At 52.0% G+C, this 22595-nt stretch overlaps 1 protein-coding gene across 2 annotated transcripts in view; it reads left to right on the forward strand.

The window, feature by feature from the left end:
- The window catches only part of atp8a2 (ATPase phospholipid transporting 8A2), a 75430-nt gene that overhangs the window by 19461 nt on the left and 33374 nt on the right, over positions 1–22595 (forward strand). For both annotated transcript variants that reach the window (XM_066698991.1, XM_066698992.1), the window contains 9 exons: positions 2155–2230; positions 2498–2603; positions 2870–2952; positions 3413–3462; positions 3709–3778; positions 4041–4125; positions 4270–4409; positions 5790–5928; positions 8388–8452. In XM_066698991.1, the coding sequence (XP_066555088.1) occupies positions 2155–2230; positions 2498–2603; positions 2870–2952; positions 3413–3462; positions 3709–3778; positions 4041–4125; positions 4270–4409; positions 5790–5928; positions 8388–8452 (814 nt within the window). The remainder of the gene's footprint in view (positions 1–2154; positions 2231–2497; positions 2604–2869; positions 2953–3412; positions 3463–3708; positions 3779–4040; positions 4126–4269; positions 4410–5789; positions 5929–8387; positions 8453–22595) is intronic.

The following is a 22595-nucleotide window of genomic DNA, read 5'->3' on the forward strand; positions in this document are numbered from 1 at the left end:
TTGTCTGGAGATGCATCCAGAATTTCAGTGCTCTCTTCTGGATGGGGATGAGCAGTGGGTAGCGGCCCAGTTCGGCCCTGCATGCAAGATTGGGGGTGTTTCTCTGCACCTGTAGGATGTTTTTGCAGAACTCTGCCTGCAGTGTCTCTGTTGGGTGTCCCATTTAGTGTAGTCCTGCTCACTGAGTGGAGCCCATATCTCACTGCTGTACAGCGCAATGGGCAGAATGACACTGTCAAAGATCTTGGTCCACATTCTAATGGGGATGTTTATTTTATATAGTTTTCTTTTGATGGCATAAAAAGCTCTTCGGGCTTTCTCTTTAGTCCGAGGTAATCGTAGCTCAGGGTGTTTTCTAGGGCCGTGTTGTCTAGAGTGAAGCGGTATCTGCTCTCCTGACATCTGGGCTTTTTTGGGAAGGTCGTTATTTTAGTCTTTTTCATGTTTACCGCCAGGGCCCAGGAATGGCAGTACAGTGTCAGCTGCTGCCGAAGCCCCTGTTCTATGGGCGACAGCAGCACCAGGTCATCTGCGTAGAGGAGATCTCCTCATCGTATAGGGTGAGGCCAGGAGCTGCAAACCACCCCAACACTGTGGCGAACTCATTGATATAGATGTTGAACAGTGTTGGACTCAGACTGCAGCCCTGTTTTACCCTGTGCCCCTGGGTGAAGAATTCAGTCCTTTTGTAGCCAATCCTTATTCTGCACTTGTTTTCTGTGTACATTATTACATCATAATCGTTACCCCCTACACCAATTTAAAGTAATCTCTAATATAGTCCTTCATGCCAAATGGAATCAAAAGCTTTTCTGAAGTCAATGAAACAGGCAAATATTTTTCCTTTGCTTTTTTGTTTTACATGTTTGTCTATGAGGGTGTGTAGGGTGTAAATATGATTAGTAGTGCAAAGGAGGCCAATCTGACTCTTACTCAGGACACTGTGCTTGGTAAGGAAGGCCAGTATCCAGGCGTTAATGATACTGCAGAACACCTTCCCCAGGTTACTGCTCACACTGATACCCTGGTAGTTGTTGGGGTCAAATTCGTCTCCACTCTTGTATATTGGGGTGATCAGCCCCTGGTTCCAGATGTCAGGGAAGCAGCCTGAATGCAGAACTATGTTGAATTATTTAAGCACAGCTTCCTGCAGCTTGGGCTGCTGTGTTTGAGCATCTCAGGGCTGATGCTATCAGGTCCACAGGTCCACAGGTGGGTTTGAGTGTCTGGAGTTTGCCAGTTAGCTCTTGCAAGGAAATTGGAAAGTCAGTTGTGTTTTGGTTGTTTTTAATTTATTGTTCTAAGAGTTTAAGTTTTGTATTAATTTGGTTTTGATCTTGAGTTAGATCTTTTTCTTGGATGTCTGTACAGAGGTCAGCAAAATAGTTTTTCCAGATTGTTTCATTTTGAATTGGTGGCTCTTGTTTTTCTGCTGTGTTATTCCACAGATAATTCCACATTTCCCAGAACTGGTTGTGATTGGTAGAGTTTTCTATGTCTAAAAGGGTTCTGTTGGTGGGTTTTAGTATGATAGAGTGTTTGTAGTGTTTTAGTGTCACAGTAACTTAAGTGTAAATCTGTGTTTTGTGGTTGATGATGTTTCTGATTAGATGCATTTCTTAAATCTGTCCATATTATTTTGCATTCTTCATCAAACCGTTTATCAGTGTGTCTGTGTTTATTCTGTTGTTTTGATTTGGTTGGTTTTAATTTTGCCATTATAGCAGCCTGATCAAAAACTGTGTTGATGTGTGCAACTGCCAGATATAGCCCTGTCACATTTAGCTGGTACTGTGTGTTTAGGAAGGTGTTAATTAAATTAGTAATTTTGCTTGAACTAGTTGCTTTATTAAATTCCTCTGTGCTGTATGGAGCCCATCTGTATGATGGCACAGTGTTCAATGCTCTCAATGAAATCCGGGGCTGTGCTCTTGGGCCCGAAGGTCGAGGAGCACAGGCCCTGTATATGCCAGCGTCTGATGGTAAATGAACGCATTTTCAAAACACAGCACATGTGTGTCATTTGTGGTGAAATAACAGAAAACAATAAGAACAAATATCAATAAACTAACATTTTTAACAACAATTATGAAATGATAGTTATTTAGTCTATTTGTACATATTTATAAACTCTCTCTCTCTCTCTCTCTCCAGCCACCTCCCATCAAGCAGCCACAACTCCACGGAGTTCGACGACCCGGCGCTCATACAGAACATCGAAAAGAATCACGTATGCTGCTGCATTTACGCCTTTAAATGTCATAGATGTGTTTCACTCGAGAAAACTAAAACTATGATGTCTTCGCTTGTGCTTGTCCCTTCAGACCATGTCTCTCTCTCTCTCCCGCCCATTGTTTCTGTCTCTCTGTCCCTGCCTTTCTCCTTCTCTTCTTCTTCATCTCCCTTCTCTCTCTCTCCCCCAATCCCTCTCTCTCTTCTTCTCTCCCTCCACTTCTCCCTCTCTCTCCCCCACCCCCCTCTCTCTCCCTCTGTGCAGACCACAGCTCCTCAGATCTGTGAGTTCCTCACCATGATGGCTGTGTGTCACACTGTGGTTCCTGAGAGGGATGGGGAGCAGATCATCTACCAGGCGTCTTCTCCAGGTCAGCCCCTTCACCGGCACCCCCCACTGATTGCCATGCACAGCCCAGCCCAACCCAACCCAACACAGCCCAGCTCAACACAGCCCAACACAGCCCAGCCCAACACAGCCCAACACAACCCAACACAGCCCAACCCAACACAGTGCATCACAGCAGTTCTCTCCCTCACTCTCACACTGACGGGCAGTTTGAACAGTACTCTGTGGTGTGTGGGTGACAAGCGAAGGTGGAGAGAGAGGCCCTGACCTTCCTCCTGTGTTTTGCAGATGAGGGCGCGCTGGTGAAAGGAGCAAAAGGCCTGGGCTTTGCGTTTACTGCCAGGACGCCGAGCTCTGTCATCATTGACGCGGTGAGGGTCTCCCACAGGGGCGAGGGCAGGGCGGAGGGTATACAGTGTGGTCAGCTCTAGGGACATCCTGAGGGTGGCAGTCAGGCAGGGGGGGCTGCTTCATGATTAGCGACAAGCCTAACCACTCATTTAATAACTACAGGATGGTTGTGTGTGCCAGCATGCTGGGGCGACGGAGGCCAGGCTACAGCACACTGCTCAGATCCCTGCCACTACGCTGTGTAAGCCAGTGAGCAGGACACACACAGGCATGTGAGGGAGCAGGCTCTAACACCACAGTGCTCCATGGGCACCAGGCAGGCTGTGGGTGTTCTAGCGGAGGGATGGTGTTTAACCCATAGCTGAGGACAGAGTTTTGGGGCAGCTCAGCAGGGCGCAGTGTGAGCCTGGCAGGACTGTGGGAGAGGATGCCTGTAGGGAGCTGCCCGCTGACTGTCTCTGTGGATCTCTTGTGTTCCAGAGGGGGAAGGAGCAGAGCTTCGAGCTGCTGAATGTGCTGGAGTTCTCCAGGTACTGAAGCCCTGAGGAGGGCCCAGACTGTGCACTGCCTGCCCCGCTGTTACCACACACTCCACCCCAGACACTCCACCCCCTGCCCCAGATCACCCTGCAGCTACCACTGTGTAGATGCTTGGTAGGGAAGGGTCACTCACAATCAAGACGCAATGGGGGGGACGGAGAGACAGAGAGACAGACACAGAAACAGACTCACTGCGCTGTGCCAGCGGTGGAGTGACAGCATTGTGTCTCCCACAGTAACCGCAAGAGGATGTCCGTGATCGTGAGAACGCCATCGGGGAGACTGCGTCTGTACTGCAAGGGCGCGGTGAGCACAACCGCACCGACACACACACAACAGGGCTGCCTGGCACAGGCAAACTGCACACAGCGCCAACGTTACCAATTAGTACTTGTACTCATAAGAGCAATCAAATCCTGCACATTCTCATTTCAGTTGAGTGTTTGTTTGTGTGGAGTGTGTCAGTGTGTCAGTATGCCAGAGTATCTTTGTGTAAACGTGTCAGTGTCTTAGAGTGAGTGTATGCCAGTTAGTCTCCTTGTGCCAGTGTGCCCTGTGTGTGTTCCAGGACAATGTGATCTTCGAGCGGCTGGCTGAGGCATCCGAGTACAGAGACCTCACCATCTCACACCTGGAGCAGTTTGCCACTGAAGGTATGCCAGGCCTGACCCCGTCCCCTCAGCCTCTCTCTTGCTGCCTCTCTGCTTCACTTCTCCCCTGCGTAATCTGCATCTATCCCCCACCACGCTCTCTCCCTCCCTCCCTCAGTCTCACAGTTTGCCCCCTGCCCTCCCCAGGTCTGCGCACACTGTGCTTTGCCTATGTGGATCTGTCGGAGAGTGCGTATCAGGAGTGGCTGAGGGACTATACACGCATCAGCACTGTGCTGAAAGACCGCGCCCAGTTGCTGGAGGAGTGCTACGAGGCCATGGAGAAGGTAGTAATAACTAATAATATCATCATCACCATCACTAGAATCTGAAGTATCTGAAGACACACGGTCTGCATGTGACAGTACCTTCTGCACGATAGAGGATTTGTGTGGTAGTATGCAGCTCGGCTTCGCTGCGGTCCTCTTGCCCACATTGCACGAGAGATTACATCTTTTACACAATAAGAGAGACACCTCACACGACCTTTGCATGTCTCACAAATAGACTCATAAGTTCAGTCTTGTTCTCTTGCAAGATCTTTATTATTAAGTCTGCATGGCTTTCTTCCTTTTCTTCTTCTTCTCGTCTGATTGTTAGAGTGGCTTCTTCTGCTGCAGTTTTTAAGCATAAATGGGAAACTTGTGTTTTGTGGCTTATTCTTTTTGAGTGGATCCACTAAACCTAACTGGAGTTATTCTGTTTTTTCTTCACCCAAATGCAGATCCTTTAAATTCTAGTTCTAATCATACACTGTGGGGGTTGTATCATCCCCAGAAATGCAGTCCTTATGCAATATTAGACACACTGGCCTAACAATGCTGATGGAAAAGTGATCACTCCCACAATAAGCCTTGACCTGAGTCCGTTTGATCATTGATCAAATTAATATAACTAGGGCTGTATATGTGCCGGCCAGCAGGGGGCAGTGTGGGCTGTGGGATCTCTGCTGGTCCCTGTGCCTCTGAGGCTGTTGTAGGGAGAGTTTGTCCTGTGGAACACGGCCGGGGGGCCGGCAGACAGGAGAGACCTCTGCAGATTCTTACCGAAGATCCTTACAGACTTGAAGGGGAAAACCAACAGAGAAACCCCCAGGGATGGGCACAGCAAAAAAACAAACAAGTACAGTACACAGTCTGGGTTGCAGCCCCCGATGTGTGCAGAGGGGCAGGCAGGGGGCATAAGCATCAGTATTACACCAGTCATGAACAGGGCAGAAGAGTTGGGACTGACCACAGTGTGAATCTTCAGCGCCTGCCTGCCAATGGGGCTCATTAAGCTGGGTAAAGTGGCACCAAGGTGGCAATTACCCCACTGATGAGGGTATTGCTGAGGAATGTGTGTCAGAGGCGAGGGGGCTGGGAGGAGCTGAGGACTGACCGCTGGCTGTCTGGCTGGTGGGTGTAACCCCTGGGTGACCTCTGTGGGACTCCCCCACTCCACACAGTGTGTCGCTGGCCCCTCTACTGTCACTACGACGGTGGAAAAGCTGTTGCATAAAACAGGAATATGGTGACAAACTGATCAGCCAAGTGTGTGCCCCGGCGGTGTGCGATGTCAGATTTCCAGCAGGGACGGTGTGGCCCTCTGGCTTTCCTGGCCTGGGTGTGGGTGTGTGGGGACACCCTGTCCCCTTGCGTGTCATCTGACCTTCTCTCTTTCCTCAGAACCTCCTCCTGCTGGGAGCCACGGCCATCGAGGACCGACTCCAGGCTGGGGTCCCCGAGACCATATCCACTCTGATAAGGGCCAACATCAAGATCTGGGTCCTGACTGGAGACAAGCAAGAGACGGCCATCAACATCGGTGAGGAGGGGGAGGTGCAGGGTGTTGTGGCGGGTGTCTGTTGTGTTGAGGGTTCCTCAGCTCCCTGTGTCTTGGAGTGACTTATTTTGCACAGGGCTGCTGTTTGCTGGTGGTGGGGAGGTTGATCGCTGACAGCACAGCAGTGTCAGATGATTCAGGTTCTTGGATTCAGGAGGAAAAAAAAGATATTCAAAAATGTGCCACAGCTGGTGGGGAAAGGCTGTGCGGTGGAAATTAATTTCAGACAGCCTGATCCCATCAGTAACAGAGTCGGAGTGGAGATAATTTTTACAAGGAAAACATATCCAGTTTAAATATTCCAGGACAGTTTTATGGGTTATGAAGGTGGGATGTGTAAGGAGTGTAACACACACTTAAACTCACACACACACACACACACGGCAGAGCAGGGCAGCCCTGAGATGAGGGGGACTTGATAGGATCTCGTCTGTGTCAGGGGGAGCTGGCAGGGTTAAATCGCCAGGATATTTGAGCCGAATTTTTAAACGATTGGGCCGCAGGCTGTGTGGCACACTCTCTCCTCTCTCAGTACTGCGGGCGCGGAGACCTGTCTGTACAGGACACCCTGCCTCCGCGTCCCCATCACTTGGATTCAGGAGACATTTTAAACCTGCAATTATCCAGCCTACAACAATCTCATTCCTTCATTTTTAAATATGTAATATTTATTTTCACTTTCTTGTACCGGTATTGTTCCCTTCATTTAAATAATACCTATTTCCATTTTCCAAAATAGCCGCACACACAAAAAAACAACAATAACAAAAGGTTACACATGCATTATTAATAAATGTGTAATACAAGACAGTTATAAAGACAAGGCTCTGTGTGTTGGGAGTGACGTGGTGACGCTCCCTGCGCAGACAGGCCTGCTTCTCTGTGGATTCCTGCTGCTGGCCTGATAGTCTGGAGTCACGCAGAGAGACACACACACACACACTCACCCTCTATCTCACACTCACGCACACAGAGACACACAGAGAGAGGCACACACACTCGCAGACAGAGAGGCATAGAGAGACAGAGAGATGCACACACAGAGGAGCACACTCACACACACAGACACAAAGAGACACACACTCGCAGACAGAGAGACCTAGAGAGACAGATAGATGCACACACAAAAACAGAGACCCACAGACAGATAGGCAGACCATGAGAGAGACATATGTAGAGACACACACAGAGACCTATACACACACACACACCTACACAGACAGATAGATACACACAGACACACATACACTCACAGAGAGATGCACACAGATGCATATTCAGCCTCTCTCTCCACACAGGCAGCTGCTGGGAGTGTCCAGACAGTAGCTTCCCTTGCTCCGCGTATTCAGTCACATTCACTCTCACTGTTTACAGAGATGGTTTCAAAGCGGTTTAACCGCAGGACTCTCCAGATGTCTTTGCTTGATTTAAAGCAGGAGAAGGCAGGCCGAGCTCCTCTAGTCCCGTCCCATCCATGACGTGTTCGAACTGCAGCACCAATAAAGTAATTACGGATCAATTAAGGGCTTACTAATGTTGTTTGGATCAAAGTGTTGCACTGGCATGGACTAGTAGAGCCAGGGATGTGTGTGTGGAGAGGTAGAGAGAGGTAGAGAGAGGTAGAGAGAGGTAGAGAGAGGTAGAGAGAGGTAGAGAGAGGTAGAGAGAGGTAGAGAGAGGTAGAGAGAGGTAGAGAGAGAGAGAGAGAAGGAGAGTGCCCTGTGGCAACGGGACCTGACTTCCCAGAGACTCCAGGTCCAGTCAGTTAAAAGCAGTTGACTGAGAGGATGTGCTTTGTGTTTTTGCTCAGTAAGCAGTTTGGGCAGATTGATAAACATAAATGCTTTGGCACAAGACAGTCCATACAGAAAGAAAAAGCCTTGGGAAGCAAGGGATCGTCCTGCAGTTCCTGGAAAGGCAACAATGGCCTCATTGAAGGAACAGGGGATAACAAGATGAAAATAAACAGATTTATGTATAAACAGGGGCAAACCCAAGGCCCACCCAGTATGGAGTTTCTCTCTGAGGGGTGCGGGGGTGGGATAGCCCCCTCTGCTGAGTGCGTCTGTGTGGAGATCTGGAGGCAGGGGGCTGCAGGGGTTTGACACACACACACACACACACACACACACACACACTGTTGTCGGTGAGGATCATTGGGTCTGATAAAAGATGGAAATGCACAGGAGGTGCAGTGCTGGCCTGGTGCCCGAGCTCACTGTCAGATCTCCCTGCGCATGTGAAGGGCAGTAATCCCACTCTGGGCTGGGCTCCACAGGCGGCTCCAGTAGGGATGGGGGGGCTCTTCAGTGACACGCACACATACAGAGAGAGACCCCAGCAGTATTGACAGTGGTTTCTCCTTTGCACCCGAGTGACTGTGTCCAGGGGTCAGAGGTCAGAGTTCACATTGTGACCCTCTTTTCTGTCCCTCTCCCCAGGGTACTCCTGCAAACTGGTGGCCCATGGCATGTCCCTGATCATCGTGAACGAGGACACGCTGGATGTGAGTACACACTGTCATCGTCCTCATCTTCATCGAGGTGCCACTCAGGCTCGTCCACAGATACAGTTTCCCCGCCGCTCAGATGCCAGTGATTCAGTTGAATAAGCACATACCTCTCTACAATTCTTCCCTCAAAGCTGCCGGGGGGCCAGAGCAGACACGGGCATCTCCCTGGGAACTGCCTCATAGCCCGGGCTGCGGGAGGGCTGTGATGTTTAAACTGGGGCAGGACAGTTCATTTTAAAATGCTGATAATGGGGCCCCCTCCAGGAGCCCTGCTCAGCTGTTGCCAGTGTGTCAGGCCCTGGCTCTGCACCCGGCTTTGCGTGCTTCGTTGCTGGAGGGGCTCTGGAAGGTGTGGACTCCCTGGAGCACAGCAACTGTTGTTCAGGTGTAAATGTGTGGTGTTGGCGGGGGGGGAGGGGTTATCGGGCTGGCTGTCACGGTCTCTCCTGTGCAATGACACAGTGCATAATCCCAGAGCACCCTGGGTTGATGAGACACAGCTGCAGGGTGGGCCGGAGATGATTTTTGGAAGACCTGTTAGCACAGAGGTATGTTCTTTGGAATCCCCGCTCAGCCAGCTCTCAGGTTCCCAGGGCAGCGGAAACCGAGCTGCGCAGGGGTTCTCTCCCTGAACAATGGCCTGAGAACCGGTCCTTGTGTCTAGTGCGACCTCCGGAGTCTCCAGTGTCGAAACAGGGAGTGGCCTCGCCCACGCACAGCCACACACCCACCAGAGACCTGCCAGAGCCGCCCGCCGCAAGGCAACCTGAGGGGACGCGAGCTGAAACACTTGAGCGGAGTCCCATTTGTTGCCCTGGTTTAAATCTCCCCTCCCCCTGCCCTCTTCAGTTACAACCTGACTGGCAGACAGATGTGAAAGCGGGGCTCGGGGGGGGGCAGAGGGGCAGGGCTGGGGTGGTCCCCCCCCTGCAGTGTGTTTTTCCAGGAAACTGAGGCGCAGGCTGCGAATCGTTTAGTGTTATTACCTCTGTGGTAATCGGCTTCCTCCGCTGCTGTTCGGGCAGAGCTGTTGAACTGCGCGTCCGGCGATGAAAATAAATCAGCCCGGGTTTAATGCCGGAATGAAAGGTGTCATTATGTGAAGAGGGCCCAACCCCCCCGCCCCACTCCTTGACTACCCCTCAACAGCCCCCCCCCCCCCCCGCTCTGCTCCGAGTGCACTTTCATCTCCGAACACACACAACATCGCACAACGAGCAGCTGCCAGCCGGCTGCCCGCCCCACACGCAGGACGAAACAAGATCCCTCTCACTGTTTATTTTGCAATATTCATATTTCCTCTCTCCCGCTCTCTTGTCCCTCTCTCTCTCTTTTTATTTATCCCTCACTCCCTCTTTCCCCCACTCTCTCTCCTCTCCTCTCTCTCTTTTCCTCTATTTCTCTCCCTCTCTCACGCTCTCTCTCCCTATTTTTTCTCTCTTCCTCTCTACCCCTCTCTTTGCTGGCTTGCTGGGGGTGTTCTGGATGTGGGTGCCTCTCTGTGGGCTCTGGGGTGACTGAGATGTGTGTATTGTGTGAGGAGATCACCCTGGAAGTGTCTAACACACTTGCGCACACACACACACTCACCCTTTCCTCCGATGTTATTTTCCACTTTCCACTGGCCTCTCTCACTCACACAGCGGTCAGGCCCCGGTGCTGTCAGACCTCCCTCATCACTGCAGCCATTGTGGGGGTTTTAAGAGCTGCAGAAAGCGCAGGACTCTGAAGTGGGTGTCCGTAATAATAATAATAATAATTATAATAATGATGTTTGCTGCTGCAGTTTTAAAACTGTGGTCAGCATGGTTTACCTGTAGCTCTGCCTGTGTCTACTGCAGTTTTTACTACTGTTTTTGCCATGCTGTAAACCAATAGTGCCCCACTAAAGCTGCTGGCCATCCTGTCCCTATTGTTTGTAATCTGTATCCGTAACTAAACGCCCTGGAAATTACACCTTTACTGCAGAGGTCTTTGAGTCGCAGTGTGTTACCACTGTGCTTCTGCAGGGGTTGTGCCTGGCCTTGGCAGGCAGACACACACACACGCACGCACACACACACACAGGTTTTGATTTTTGGAAAATATGTTTATTGCTTGATTAAATCTCGCACATTCCTCGGCCTCATGATGGCTGTGTATGAATATGAAGCTTTGAGACGGAAACAGTCGCTCCTCTGTGACTGAGTATTAGATCAGGAGAGCTGGGGAAGAGAGGAGACATTTCTCATTTGTTTTTCCTTTGTGTCAAGAGTCACATTTAAAATGTAATAAATCTGAAATTCCTCTAGTTTGGGCGAGAGCCAGGCTGCTCACTGTCCTTCTGGGCTTGTAACCTTTGACTGGTCAGCAGAGAGGAGGGGAGAGAGGGGAGAGAGAAGAGGCCCAGCACATTATAATGGCTGTTTTCCTCCATGTTAATAAGCTGAGTGTCTCATATGCAGTTGGTGGATTGTGCGGCATGCGTCAACTGCAGACAGAGTAGAGTGTTGGCGTGAGTTTTGCACAGCACCAAGGCCTTGTGCTCGGACTCAGTCCTGTCCAGTCCGGTCCATGGCGCCGTGCCCCACAGTACAGGGGAGGATTGGTGTTTACTGGCAGTGTAAATACACGCCTTTCCTGTTATTTTTTAATGTTAACAAAACTGTTGCCTTCACCTCCCCCCCACCAGCAGCAGCCCAGGAGACACCCTGTCCTACAAAAGGCATGCCACTCCAGTGGGATATATGTGCCGAACAGAGAGAGAGACAGCTCTGCCTGTGCTGAGCGATGCTGCAGGACACCTGTCTCCCTCGTTTCCTCCCTCTCCCTCCGTCTCTCTGTCTCTGTTTCTCCTTGTCTGCTTCGGTAACCCAAGGGTGGTATCCTGACCAGGTCTGGCAGCTGAGGGCTGTTCCTAGGCCCCTTTCCCCAGGATAATCAGTTTGAGCTGGGTCGAGCTCGGAAATGTGGGCTGGGTGTGTTCGGTTACAGCCTCTGCCAGCACTGTGGACAACTGTTGCCTCTGCCTGGGTACCAGTCCAGCCCTGCCTGAACTCTACTGTTCTTGTGGGATGTTTGGAAAAGAACCCCCTGCTCTCTCCGTTTCTCTCCTGCCCTCTCTGGGTCTCTCCCACAGTAGTCTGACAGTTTAATTTTCCTCTCTTGATGATCTGATCTCTGTTTTTTTCTTCTCCCCGGGTCTTCCCCTGGTTTGTCTTGTGGCTCACTGCCTCTCTGTGCTTCACGGTGCTGTGCTTTCCCCACTCTGCCCTGTGGCTGCCCCGTGGTTACACTGGAGGGCACTTTCCCCAGAGCCAGACAGGCTGCTGCCAGAGGTAGCCAGGTGTCTGCGTCACTGTCGTCTCGCACGGGGCGGCCGTGTGTGTCAATGCACTGGGCAGAATCGGGCTCAGACAGAAAGAAGAGGGGTACCAGCACTATACTTCCCACAGTTCGATTGTGTCGAGGAAGGGCCTTAAATGGCCGTGCTCGCCCCTGCTCTCCTCTCCACAGCGCTGTGGGGAGCGGGACATTCTGCCGACTTCAGGGTGGCCGGGCCCATTACAGCTGTTTACATCCCTGGTGTTTACTGCTTCTGAAGGCCGCTGTCTGCAGCGATAGCATCTGAGCAGTGTAAGCAAACCGCTCTGAGCCAGTCTGCGGGCCCTGCTCGGCGAGCTGGCTGTGTCCCTGCAGGCAGGGGGGCTGGGGGCCGGGTTCAGGGAGGCTGCTGTTCAGTAGCTGCACACTGGAGGGATTGACACAGGACAGCTTCTTCTTCTGCACAGCAACCGCAACCAGGAGCTGCCTGCGCTGAAGACTCACTCCCAGGGTTCCCGATTTAGATTTTTCAGGGAACTTTAAACAAGTTCTGTCCCTCTTTCTTTCTTTCTGCATTCGTTCATTCAAAACAGTTTTTACGTTTATGGCAGGCACACTGGCACAGTGACTGTGGGGGGCGGGGTGTGGCGCTCCCAGTGGCTCAGCAGCACCGCGTGTAGTTACTCAAGCCCAGCTCTCTGATGTGTTTGTCATTTTCTGTTTCTTCACCAAGCAGCCTCAGAAAGCATTGCTGCGCTCCAGTCATAACACCTAGTTAGCAGGACGTTATGTCACAGCCCTGCATGCCAAGAGTCTTGTTACAGCTTGGGTCTGTGCATTAATCACAGAGAGAGAGAGAGAGAGAGAGAGAGGCAGAGGGAGAACAGGGTTTCATCAGGCTTGTGTGGGAGATACAATAAAGGGAGCACTTAATTGAATCCCGCGAGGTACGCCAATGAATAGAAACCTGATACGTTTACAAAGAAGAAAAACACCAAACACATTTGCAGGCCAGAGCAAAATCCAAGGTGCTCCCCCGGAATGGGTGGCTGGCATGGAGAGAATTGAGGGTCCTCTGTGCCCCAGCCGGGAGCGCAAGAAGGCAATGGTAATTTGGGGAAAGTAGTCTCGGGAAGAGGGCTGCGTGTGGTGCAGTGTGGGTTGGTTCCCCAGCGTACGGAAACAGCCCTGCCCATTTCCTCTGTGCACCTCTCAGCTGGAATCGAAGGTGAAAGGTAGCACACGTCTGGTCAATAGACATGAAAGCCTGGTTTACATTACGGCACTGAGAAGTACTCCTTCAGAAAACGCACACACACACGCACTGAGCTGCACAGGCCTGGACACCTCCACTCCTGTGTCACTCTCCTTGTGTGTTCACCGATGGGGATTGTCAGCTCCTGCCAGCCCCCTGACTCCCAGCTGCTGTGGTTGCTGCCAGGCCTCCAGCAACGAGGCGTGTTTTAGTTTTCGTCCCCTGCCCCCCGGGTGCCTGTGGTTTCCCAATGCAGCCCCCCTCGGCTCAGTGTGTTCTCGGTGCAGCCGCAGATCCATGCCGGCGGGGGGCTGAGCCTGGTCTGCCCGGGGTGACCACTGCGGCGGCTCACTGCTGGTTTTCATTTACTAGCTTAGTCCTCCCTCTCTCACTACACAGTGATCTAATGTCTCCAGCTCGGATGATGAGTGGGCTGACTGGCGCTGATAAGGAGAGATGGAGAGTGTGTGTGGCTCGGGGCCAGACCTGCTGAAGCCCCTGGTTTTTGATCTTGGGGGAAAAAAAATATAATATATATAGATATATTATAAAGAGAGAATGATAAAACATGGGGCAGGATGCTAGCAGGCAGGGGACCGGGGGAGGCAGGCAGCTATTGTGCAGACGGGTTAATTAATGGTCCAGGCCTGGCTTCCCCAGCAGGGATTAGGAGAGCTCTGCAACCACTTCCATGTCATGGGGCAGCTTTGACCCCGAGCTGAGACACTCCCAATCTGCGAAGCCTCAAAACTCTCCCCTCTTTCTGAAAAATACCGAGCCAGAAACAATCCCGTGGCACTGGATTGAGAAATGTTTGGTTTCATGACTGCAGGATGAAGGCTGGCCGTGAAAGGGCAAGGTCTGCCCATGCTACAGCGCCAGACTAGGTAAACCTCGCTGCAAAAAGCCCTGAATAACTTGCTGCCCCTTTAGCCAATCGCATTTGCCCTTTGTTTGCCTATGATTTAGTCTGTTGACTCAGCTTTTAAAGCAGCTCTTTCGTTTTTTAATCACCCACTTTGTAAATAATCTTCCAGCAAAGCCCGGCCTCTCGTATCAGATTAGAGGGAGATGCAGAAGCCACTTCCTTCCCATTATTTATTTGTTCTCCTCAGAGCTCCCATTCCCAGGCCGACGGGGCTGTATTTAACGTCCAGACTCAGGGGAGGTTATCACACATTCGTTCAATAACACCCCAGAATTTCTCTGGGAATGAAAAGTAAACGGAAAACAAAACAAACACAGTGATTTCTGCGGCACAATCACACGCTGGCGACTCCTACACGATGTGAAAGGCAGAGCTCTGATCTGCTTGGCGGACACAGCCCTTAAAGATTGAGAGCAAGCTTTCCATTAACGGTGTTTGATGCTGAGGGAGATAAGGCAGAAGACAGACAGGGGGAGCTGCGCAGTGTAATTCAACAGGGCTTTTGTGCTGGCAGGGCCGACGTTTTCAAGGGCCGCTGAGCTGGGTGACAAGGGGGAGTTTAGTGTAATTTTTTTTTTTCAAGCGCCGGAGATGAAAGCATAGTTCAACAGATGCCAAGCACGGAAGAATTTGATAGATAATAGGCTTTTCTCTGAGCCCACTTAAAATAGCAGCTTTTTTTTTTTATTGCGGCAACAAAGCATTCTCACACATATTAATAGAGCCGGCTCACTCCTAAAATGGTCTACTACCCCCTGACGAAGGTACACACAGGGCGGGAGACCAGCTCTGATCGGCTGGGGCTGCGGGAAAGGAAAACGGATATGTTGTAGAAGAAAAGAAAAGACTGTTTAAATACTTGACCGTGCTCTTAGAAGCCCTTCTGAGCAGCAGGGCTTCGATGATTCGCAAGTTCCACAGCCACACCTATTGGACTTTATTCTTTTCCTCTCTGTTTCCTTGGCGTTTTAATGAAGTGCCGACAGATGCAGGCCTGTACCCACAATTGCACAATCTGGCTGGTGTGTTAACGCACTCTTGTCAGTTGACACTCTCCGCCTTGCGACCCATACACCTGCTCCTTTGTGTCTTTCCTAAGAAACCCCAAAACAACCAAAATGTAACGCAGCTGTAAAAATAGCACATTCTGCTTCCCAGAGGCTAACTTCCCTCCCCTGTTGAACATGTCTTTGGGGGGTTTTGTTTACCCTTGACCGGGACTGAAGGGAAGAGCACAGGGCAGTGGGGCTGTCTGCGGGGATGTGGCACTGAGCTCAGTACAGGGGGTGCATGGTTCGGTCCGTGGGTGCTGCCGGCGCGGCTAGGTGAGCAGGTGTGGCGCCGGTGCGGCCGAGCACTGAGCTCAGACTGTTCAAACAGGGCCTCCCCTCTCCCTTCTGCACACAGCCAGTCCAAACTGCAATCCGGTCCTGTTTCTTCAGCCAGGGGAGATGTACGCAAACACACACACGCACTTACACACGCACGCACGCACGCACGCACACACACACACACCCCTCCCTCTGGCTTGCTTCATGAAGTGAGAAATGACTGTGTGTCTGTTTACTCCATTTATAAGCATTGCCCACAGCTAAAAGCTAAATGAGCTTCAAGGTCACTAATTCATTTCATGCCTCACAAACACTTTGGATGAATTTCCAGTCAATCAGTGGTTTGGTGCACTTTTAACTCATTCGGATACTTGCACACGCACACACACAGGTATTGTCTATCCCTCGATTTTGAAACACAGCTGCATTGAGGTGCGGAGGCTGGGCTGGGTGTGGGAGCCGAGATGACTGCTGTTTGCTGATAGTCGTGTGTGTGTCTCTCTGTCTGTCTGAGCACAAGGGCATCTTTAGTACCCTCATCCGTACAGCGATAATCTGTAAAACAGAATTAAACCCACCCAGCTACCCACATGTAAAGGTCTGTGTGTTCGGAAACCCCTCGGTGAAGTGTGTGTTTCATGTGGCTGCGTGGACATGAGAGCAGGAGAACAGCCCAGTGCGTCACAGCGGCCTGGCTGTCAGCACTATATCTCAGCTATTAGCGCAGATGCAGCCAGACGTGCATCAACCATGAGGCTGCGAGACTCTTTCCAGCGAGGGGCTTTCTTGGCCTTGGAGGGATCTCCAGGAACCCAGGAGCTGGACTTGAGCTGAATGTCTTGTGAAGGAAACAAAAACACAACTGGAATTCCTTTCCATGAGAAAAGAAAGCTTTCTCCCTGCGAACGCGCAGACGTCTTAATTCAAGTTGAAACTAATTAAGCGGAGTCCTACCGGCTGGAGGGGAGTGCATGCGAACCTTTTAGCTAGAAGGGGGCTTTTTGTTGTCAGCCGCCAGTTTGATTGTGTAAATTGAAGCTGTTAAAAGAGCACAGAGGCATTTCCCCTGAGGAACGCAGAGCAAAGTACAGTGCCCATGTGTGCAAATTTCTTTTCTTTTTCTGTTGTTGTTTGTTTTCCCTGGGGCTCTCCGTGCAGTTGAGTTGTGATGTTTTTTTGGGAGACGCGGAAAGCAATCTGAAGAGCGATGACTGAAGTTTGGAAACGTGATCCCCTGCCTCCTGCGGCCGTTTCAGGGAGAGAGAGAGAGAAAGCGAGACACCATAACCAATCCCAGCAGAGGCACCGCGCTCCACAGACCCGGTTGCCGCTTTGTGTGGCTCTGCTGTGGCTGTGCCGGGGGCCGCGTCCGCACTTTCAGCTCTCATACACGGCTCACACGAATCACAGACAGACCCTCACTCGGACGCTGCACAGACCGCTCCACACAACTGTACAACAAATACACTTTTTGTGTGTGCATGTCTGTGTAAATGTGTGTGTGAGTGTGTGCATTTGTATAGGGACTTCAGGACTGTAAATTAAGTGCCGCACTTAAAGAAGTCAAATTTAATGCTGCTGCTTAAGGTTTAACATGGATTGAATTATAGCGCAATGCTTTTTCCCATCTTTGTGAAAGCAGGAATGCGACGCAGCCATTAGCAGCACACCGGAGTGGTGAGGAAAGGCAGAATGGGGGGGGGGTGCGTTCCCTGTCCTTGTTGGCACTTTCATATTTCATAAATCCCCCTTCGCCCCCCCCTGTAATATCTTAACTGCCCCGGATTACAATTCTAATACAAACACTCATACTGCACGTCCTATTAATCACCACAGCAGCCAAGAAGCCGTCCGCGCTCCCTCACTCCCAGCCTGCACTCAGCTAACACTCTGCCTGCGTATTTGTTTGCGGGAGGTGCACAGGCCAGGGTGGAGATCTGTTAATGATGGCTATGTGTCTCCGCATTGCCAGGCTTCCAGTGCTGCCAGTGCGCTCTATGCTGGGCTGTGCACTGGGCTGGGTTAGCTGTCCCCGACAGCGTCTACTCTGTATAAGCAGCGGGCTGCAGCAGAGCCGTTTCCTATGGAAATGTTTCCCCCCCAGCAAAACATAGATCGATTCAAAACGGTACAACTGGGTATTGTCACACTGTCTGACCGGCTCCCTGCAGCGAGGAGCGGTGCACTGTACTCTCCCCTCATGGAGATTTGCATCCTAATAGGAAGCAGATCAACATTCCTGCCGTGCTGACTTCCGTGTCATAAACTCTCCCCACTGCGGAGCAGCTCTGGGTGTGCAGGCAGGGAGCACTGTGGCGGTTGGTGTGCCTCTCTCCCAGGACCTGACAGGGCCGGCCCCAGTCTGCGATGATCTTTTTGTGTTTTGTGTCCCTGACCTCTCTGAGCAGCACACAGTCCAGCTATTCCTGTAATATTTTATTAGTAGAAGAAGTAGTGTTCCTCAAATATGCATATTTAAAGAAACATAATGTCGTAAGAACGAGAAAGCACAATCCCTACTGAAGTAAAATGTTTTGTGTGTTGGCGCTGGTGTAATAAAGACCTTGAGGAGGATGTGTGGAGGCTTATTCATTTACAGTAAGAACATGAGGCAGCGATGATGGAGGACAGGACAGGAAGTAGTTGAGTCTGCGATGGCTGGCCAACAGCCGGGCCTTGGTGGATGGTGGGATATGTTCAGGGTGGGAGAGGAGCATAGCTGTGTTTCAGTCGGTCCAAGAATCCTGCTGGGAGTTTCTTGCTTCCAAGAGTTTGTTTTCTGGGAAGGTGTGTGGAAAAAAACGCAAGAAAAACCTCCCTCGATGCAATCCCACTGACGGTATCCCAGTTGTTCTGTGGAAAGAGGGAAGACTTGAATATCACTGCATTGATCTGGCTGAAATGACTGTGGGTCTCGCTGCACGTCTGTCACTGCGCATTAGTGTTGTGGACGTCTGACTAACACCTTCCGCTAGCGAGAGAGTGATGCAGCCCGTTCTAGGTGTGTTCAAGCTAAGCTGAAAAACAACCTATAAGGAGTAATCCTGTTGTGACTGATTGTAATCGTTCCACCTTGGCACTTCGTGAATAAAGGTTTCATTGAGTCGCCGGATCTGTGCCGGGCGGCTTCGTGTCCGTGCGTGTCCTGAGACGATGTAGAGAGAGAGAGAGAGATGAAGAGACAGAGATAGAGAGACAGAGAGCAGTTGTTTCTACCAGCAGGGGAGGTGCTCAGGAGTGCAAGAGCAGGTCCACAGGTGGATGAACATGTTACAGTTAAGGGACAGTGCAGTTTTGTGCAGGGAGAAGGTGGTGGGCAGGTCCTGGCCAACAAACTCATACACTCACACACACACACACTCTCACTCAGATCTGTATACGCTCTCTCTCTCTCACACACAGACACACAGCTCGCCTCCCCTCCCCCGCTGGCTCCTAATGGTCCTGCATCCAGGGGACTCCTAACGAGAGGTGGCAGGCAGACAGGCCCCCTCAATGGCTGCCTAATTGAGAGGTAACACCAGCTTGGAAGCAGACAAAAGACAAAAGTATTTTTTCTCTTTTTTCCTTTTTTATTCACCCCTCTCTCTCCCTGTGTCTTTGTTGTCTTGCCTTGGGAGAGAGCTTTCAAATGGGGCCGAGCATGTCATGCTGATGGGCTGTAATGAGCACTTTATTGCTGGGGAAATAGCCAACGCAGTGGGGGGGCTGAGCTGGGCCAGCCCTGGGGTTCTGCGATCAGAGCAGAGGCAAACCGAATGTGACTCGCAACCCCCACCGCCTGCCCCCCCTGCGCTGCCCTGCCCCCCCTGCGCTGCCCTGCCCCTGACCCCTGACCCCTGACCTGTGGCACAGTGTGCTGGGAGGGTGGCACTCGGCCTAGCTGCCAGGGCATAGTGAGTGCATCCCTCACCACTGCCGCTCACTGCCTGCTGGTCTCTTCAGCTGGAGGCAGGGGGTGGTACGCCCGCCCAGCTGCCTCCTGATATGGGCACTTTGGCACTGCCACACTCAGCCTGCCAGTCCCCTGTGGGTGCGCCTGGCTCTGCTGCCCCTCCGCCTCACTGACGCCACGGCTGCACAGCGTAGGCCGGGACACTTGAGTCAGGGGGCAGCTGGGGGAGCGGGGCTGGTTGTGGGGTAACCACAGGAATGACCCGCCCCCAGCAGCCTTACTGAAGCCACTCCCACTCGCTGACACAGCTGCTGTGCTCGGGGAGGTTGTGGCCTCTGATGCCCGGCCCGGCTGCAGCTCAAGGTCATCTCAGTCGTTTGTTTTTTTCGTTTGGGAGTCACATAGGTGCCTTTCTCTGCCCAGTGGGACGGAGGCTCGTCTCTCAGCCTGCCCTGAGGAACCACAAATATGAGATGAGACTCACTTCTGTATTTTTCTTTTGGTTTTTTATATTTTACACAACAGTGAGTAACAGCACCGCTATCCAGATCCTGCAAAAGCAATTAGATGAGATCGACCTCGGTATTCATTCCGGGGGTGGTGGGGGGGTGCTGTTCTTCTGACGTGTCCGTCATTGCTAATTAGACTGGGGTTTTCATTCCGAGAGGGACGGGAAAGTGCTGTCTGTGACCCCACTCGACCTCTGATCGGGCGGGGGGGGGTGGCCCTGGGGGTCCATCTGGGAGAGGAACGTTCTGAACACTTGATTAAAAAAAAAAGTGGGAAACGGAAGAAAGAAAAGTAAGAAAAGCTGACAGCACAGCGCAGTGGCAGGTTAAACCCAGCGCAGTCAGCACAGCCTTGGGCTCCGGGCGTCGCGTGTGATGGGGTCACTGAGGGAGGAGAGGGGCATGGGAAGGCCCAGTCAAAGGCACACATTATGCACTAGGCCTCGTGCCAGCGGAGCAAGGAGCTGGAGGTTATCAAGCCAACAGGGGACTCCCCTACCCCACACCCCCCATGACCCCTCTCCAGCAGGGGAGGTGCCAGGGGTCTGGAGCACTCTGCAGCACTGGGTCTCATAATTAGTGAAATCGAGCACCTCCACTGGGCAGCCGGCAGGTTTCCATTTGGAAAGATGTCCCGTTAATTAGGCAGAGCCGGGCTGAGGCGGCTGGGCAGGAATTTCCATTACAAAAGGCAGACGGACCTCTGCCCCCGCGCTGACTACCGAGAGCGACATACGGGCTCCCTGTGAGGGTATTTAAATCTGATTCTCCCTTTACACTTCCCTGCCTTGATGAAGAAGTTATTCAGTGCCCCTCTCTCTCTCTCACGCTCTCACTCTCTCTCTTTTCTCTCTCTTCCTCTGTCTCGGTTTCTCATACTTTTGCCAGTTATGATTCTCTCTCTCTCTCTCAGTCGCGGGCGTCCGGTGGGTTTCTCAGTGAGGTGAGCCCCCGAGCTGAGCCGCTTCCCATCAGGTTGTTGCCAGAGCTCGGGTTCGAGTAGTCTGATCCTGGCGCTCCCCTGACTAAGAGCCCTGAGTGTGCTGTCAACAAAAACTAGCAGGGATTGTCTCCAGGGTTACAAAAGCAAGAAAATGAAAATAGGAAAAACAGGAGAGACTAGAACGTGGGCTGCAGCCCTGTCTGTGTCTCGGTGGTTGTGAGGCACCGGTGAGTTATTCCTGTCTCGGCTCTGCAAGGCCAGTCGGTGCAGCGCCGGGCCAGGAAGGATGATGGGAATGTGCCAAACAGCGCGCTGGAATTTCACGCCGCTGTCTGTGCTGTGCAGAGCCAGCTGAGGGGGCTATTTCAGGAGTGACCTGAGCTGAGCGGTACTGGACACCAGGGCTAGAGGACTGGGATGTGCAAGCTGCTGTTGACTTCTGTCTAGCTCCACCCCCCGCAGGGCCTGTAAATCACAGTTACTTATTTTTGTTTTTAAACTTATCAGAATGCGATCCTCCTGGAGCCGTGTGGGGTCTGTACCACAGGGACACAGGGGCCTGAGTGGGAGGTGGTGTGGATGGAGCTGGGTGGGGGGGAACTTTGTTGATCTAAGCTGTCCTCTCTCCCCCCGGGCCGCACAGCCAGAGCATGTTGGAGCTGTAGGTTTCTTTTTCTTTATTTGACTTTTACGTCTGAAAGTGTGTCGAACCTGCAGCAGAGACACCACCGACTGGCTGAGGGCAGTGAGCAAGCGAGTGAGGGAGGGATCGAGAGAGTGAACACAGCTGGGAGTGGACTTCCCGTGGCACTGCCCTGTGAACCCACGCACAGCGACGGCAGTGTGTCGGAGGTCAAGCATGTCTTATTTCACTTGTCTGCTGGGGTGTGACAGGTGACCTCTGGCGCTGGGGGGTGAGGGGGGCAGGTCAGATGAGCACTGAGGCAGCGGTCAAGGGCTAAGAGTGAGGGAGGGACAGAATGGCCAACAGATTGATGGTGGACAGGGCGAGGGGCAGGCCGGGGCTGGGGGGTCAGACACAGCAGGAGGTGGCACTGCCCCCAGCTGCCCCAGGAGGTGAAGCCCTGCCCCCTCCATTCTCCCCCCACACACACACACACACTCCTACATCCCTCAACAGTGGCCAGACCAGCAGCTGTGGAGGAAAGTGGCTTCCCGTCCGCGTGTGAGGGGATTCGTTAGCTTACTTTTTAGGCCATCTTGCTGATCAGCGGTCTGGTTATGGCGCTCTCCCGACTCTCTCAGGCCCACTCAGGCAGATGTTGAAAAATTTGTTTTCTGGATTCTTCATCTATGATTATTATTATTATTATTTCTATGACGTCTCTCAAAAGCCCTGCAAATCACTGCTCTCAGTGAATGAACTAAAATCAAACACAAAACCCCCTCTCTGGCTGCCGGTCGCGGGGGTTGTCGAGACTGTCAGTGTAATGCACTGGTGCCTGCTTTTGTGATCAGTGCTGCTGTGTGTGCGTGTAGCCCTGTCGGGGGTGCACAGAGCTGTCCATCTGCGCTCTGACTCACCGTCCCTGAGGGGCTTCTTGGTGTGGAGATGGGCCTGAACTGCCTGACGCTCTGTGGCCAAGGAGCCGCTGAGGGCCCACTAATCACTCCATCATGGCCCCTTTTCATGGCAGTGGCCGTGCGTGAAGCCCGGCAAAAGTGTGTCAGCAGGGCTTAGTGGCGGCCCTTAGTGCAGGTTCTCGGTCCAGGCTGTAATGGAGACGTACGAGGTGGATGGCGGACAGCTTAGCAGGTTAGGGGGCTGAGATTCCCAGAGCGTTTGAGCACGAGACCGGCGGGGGGGGAAAGTCACAGCTGGAGAAATGAGGGCTTTTCCAGCAGCTGCGAGTGACGTCACACACACGACCAAGGGCAGGACCACATCAAGACTTCGACACACTTGCAAGTCTTAAACAAAGTTGTATCCGATCGGATTTTGATTTTTAAAT

The sequence above is a fragment of the Amia ocellicauda genome, chromosome 3 (genome assembly GCF_036373705.1).
Source record: "Amia ocellicauda isolate fAmiCal2 chromosome 3, fAmiCal2.hap1, whole genome shotgun sequence".
Taxonomy (NCBI): domain Eukaryota; kingdom Metazoa; phylum Chordata; class Actinopteri; order Amiiformes; family Amiidae; genus Amia; species Amia ocellicauda.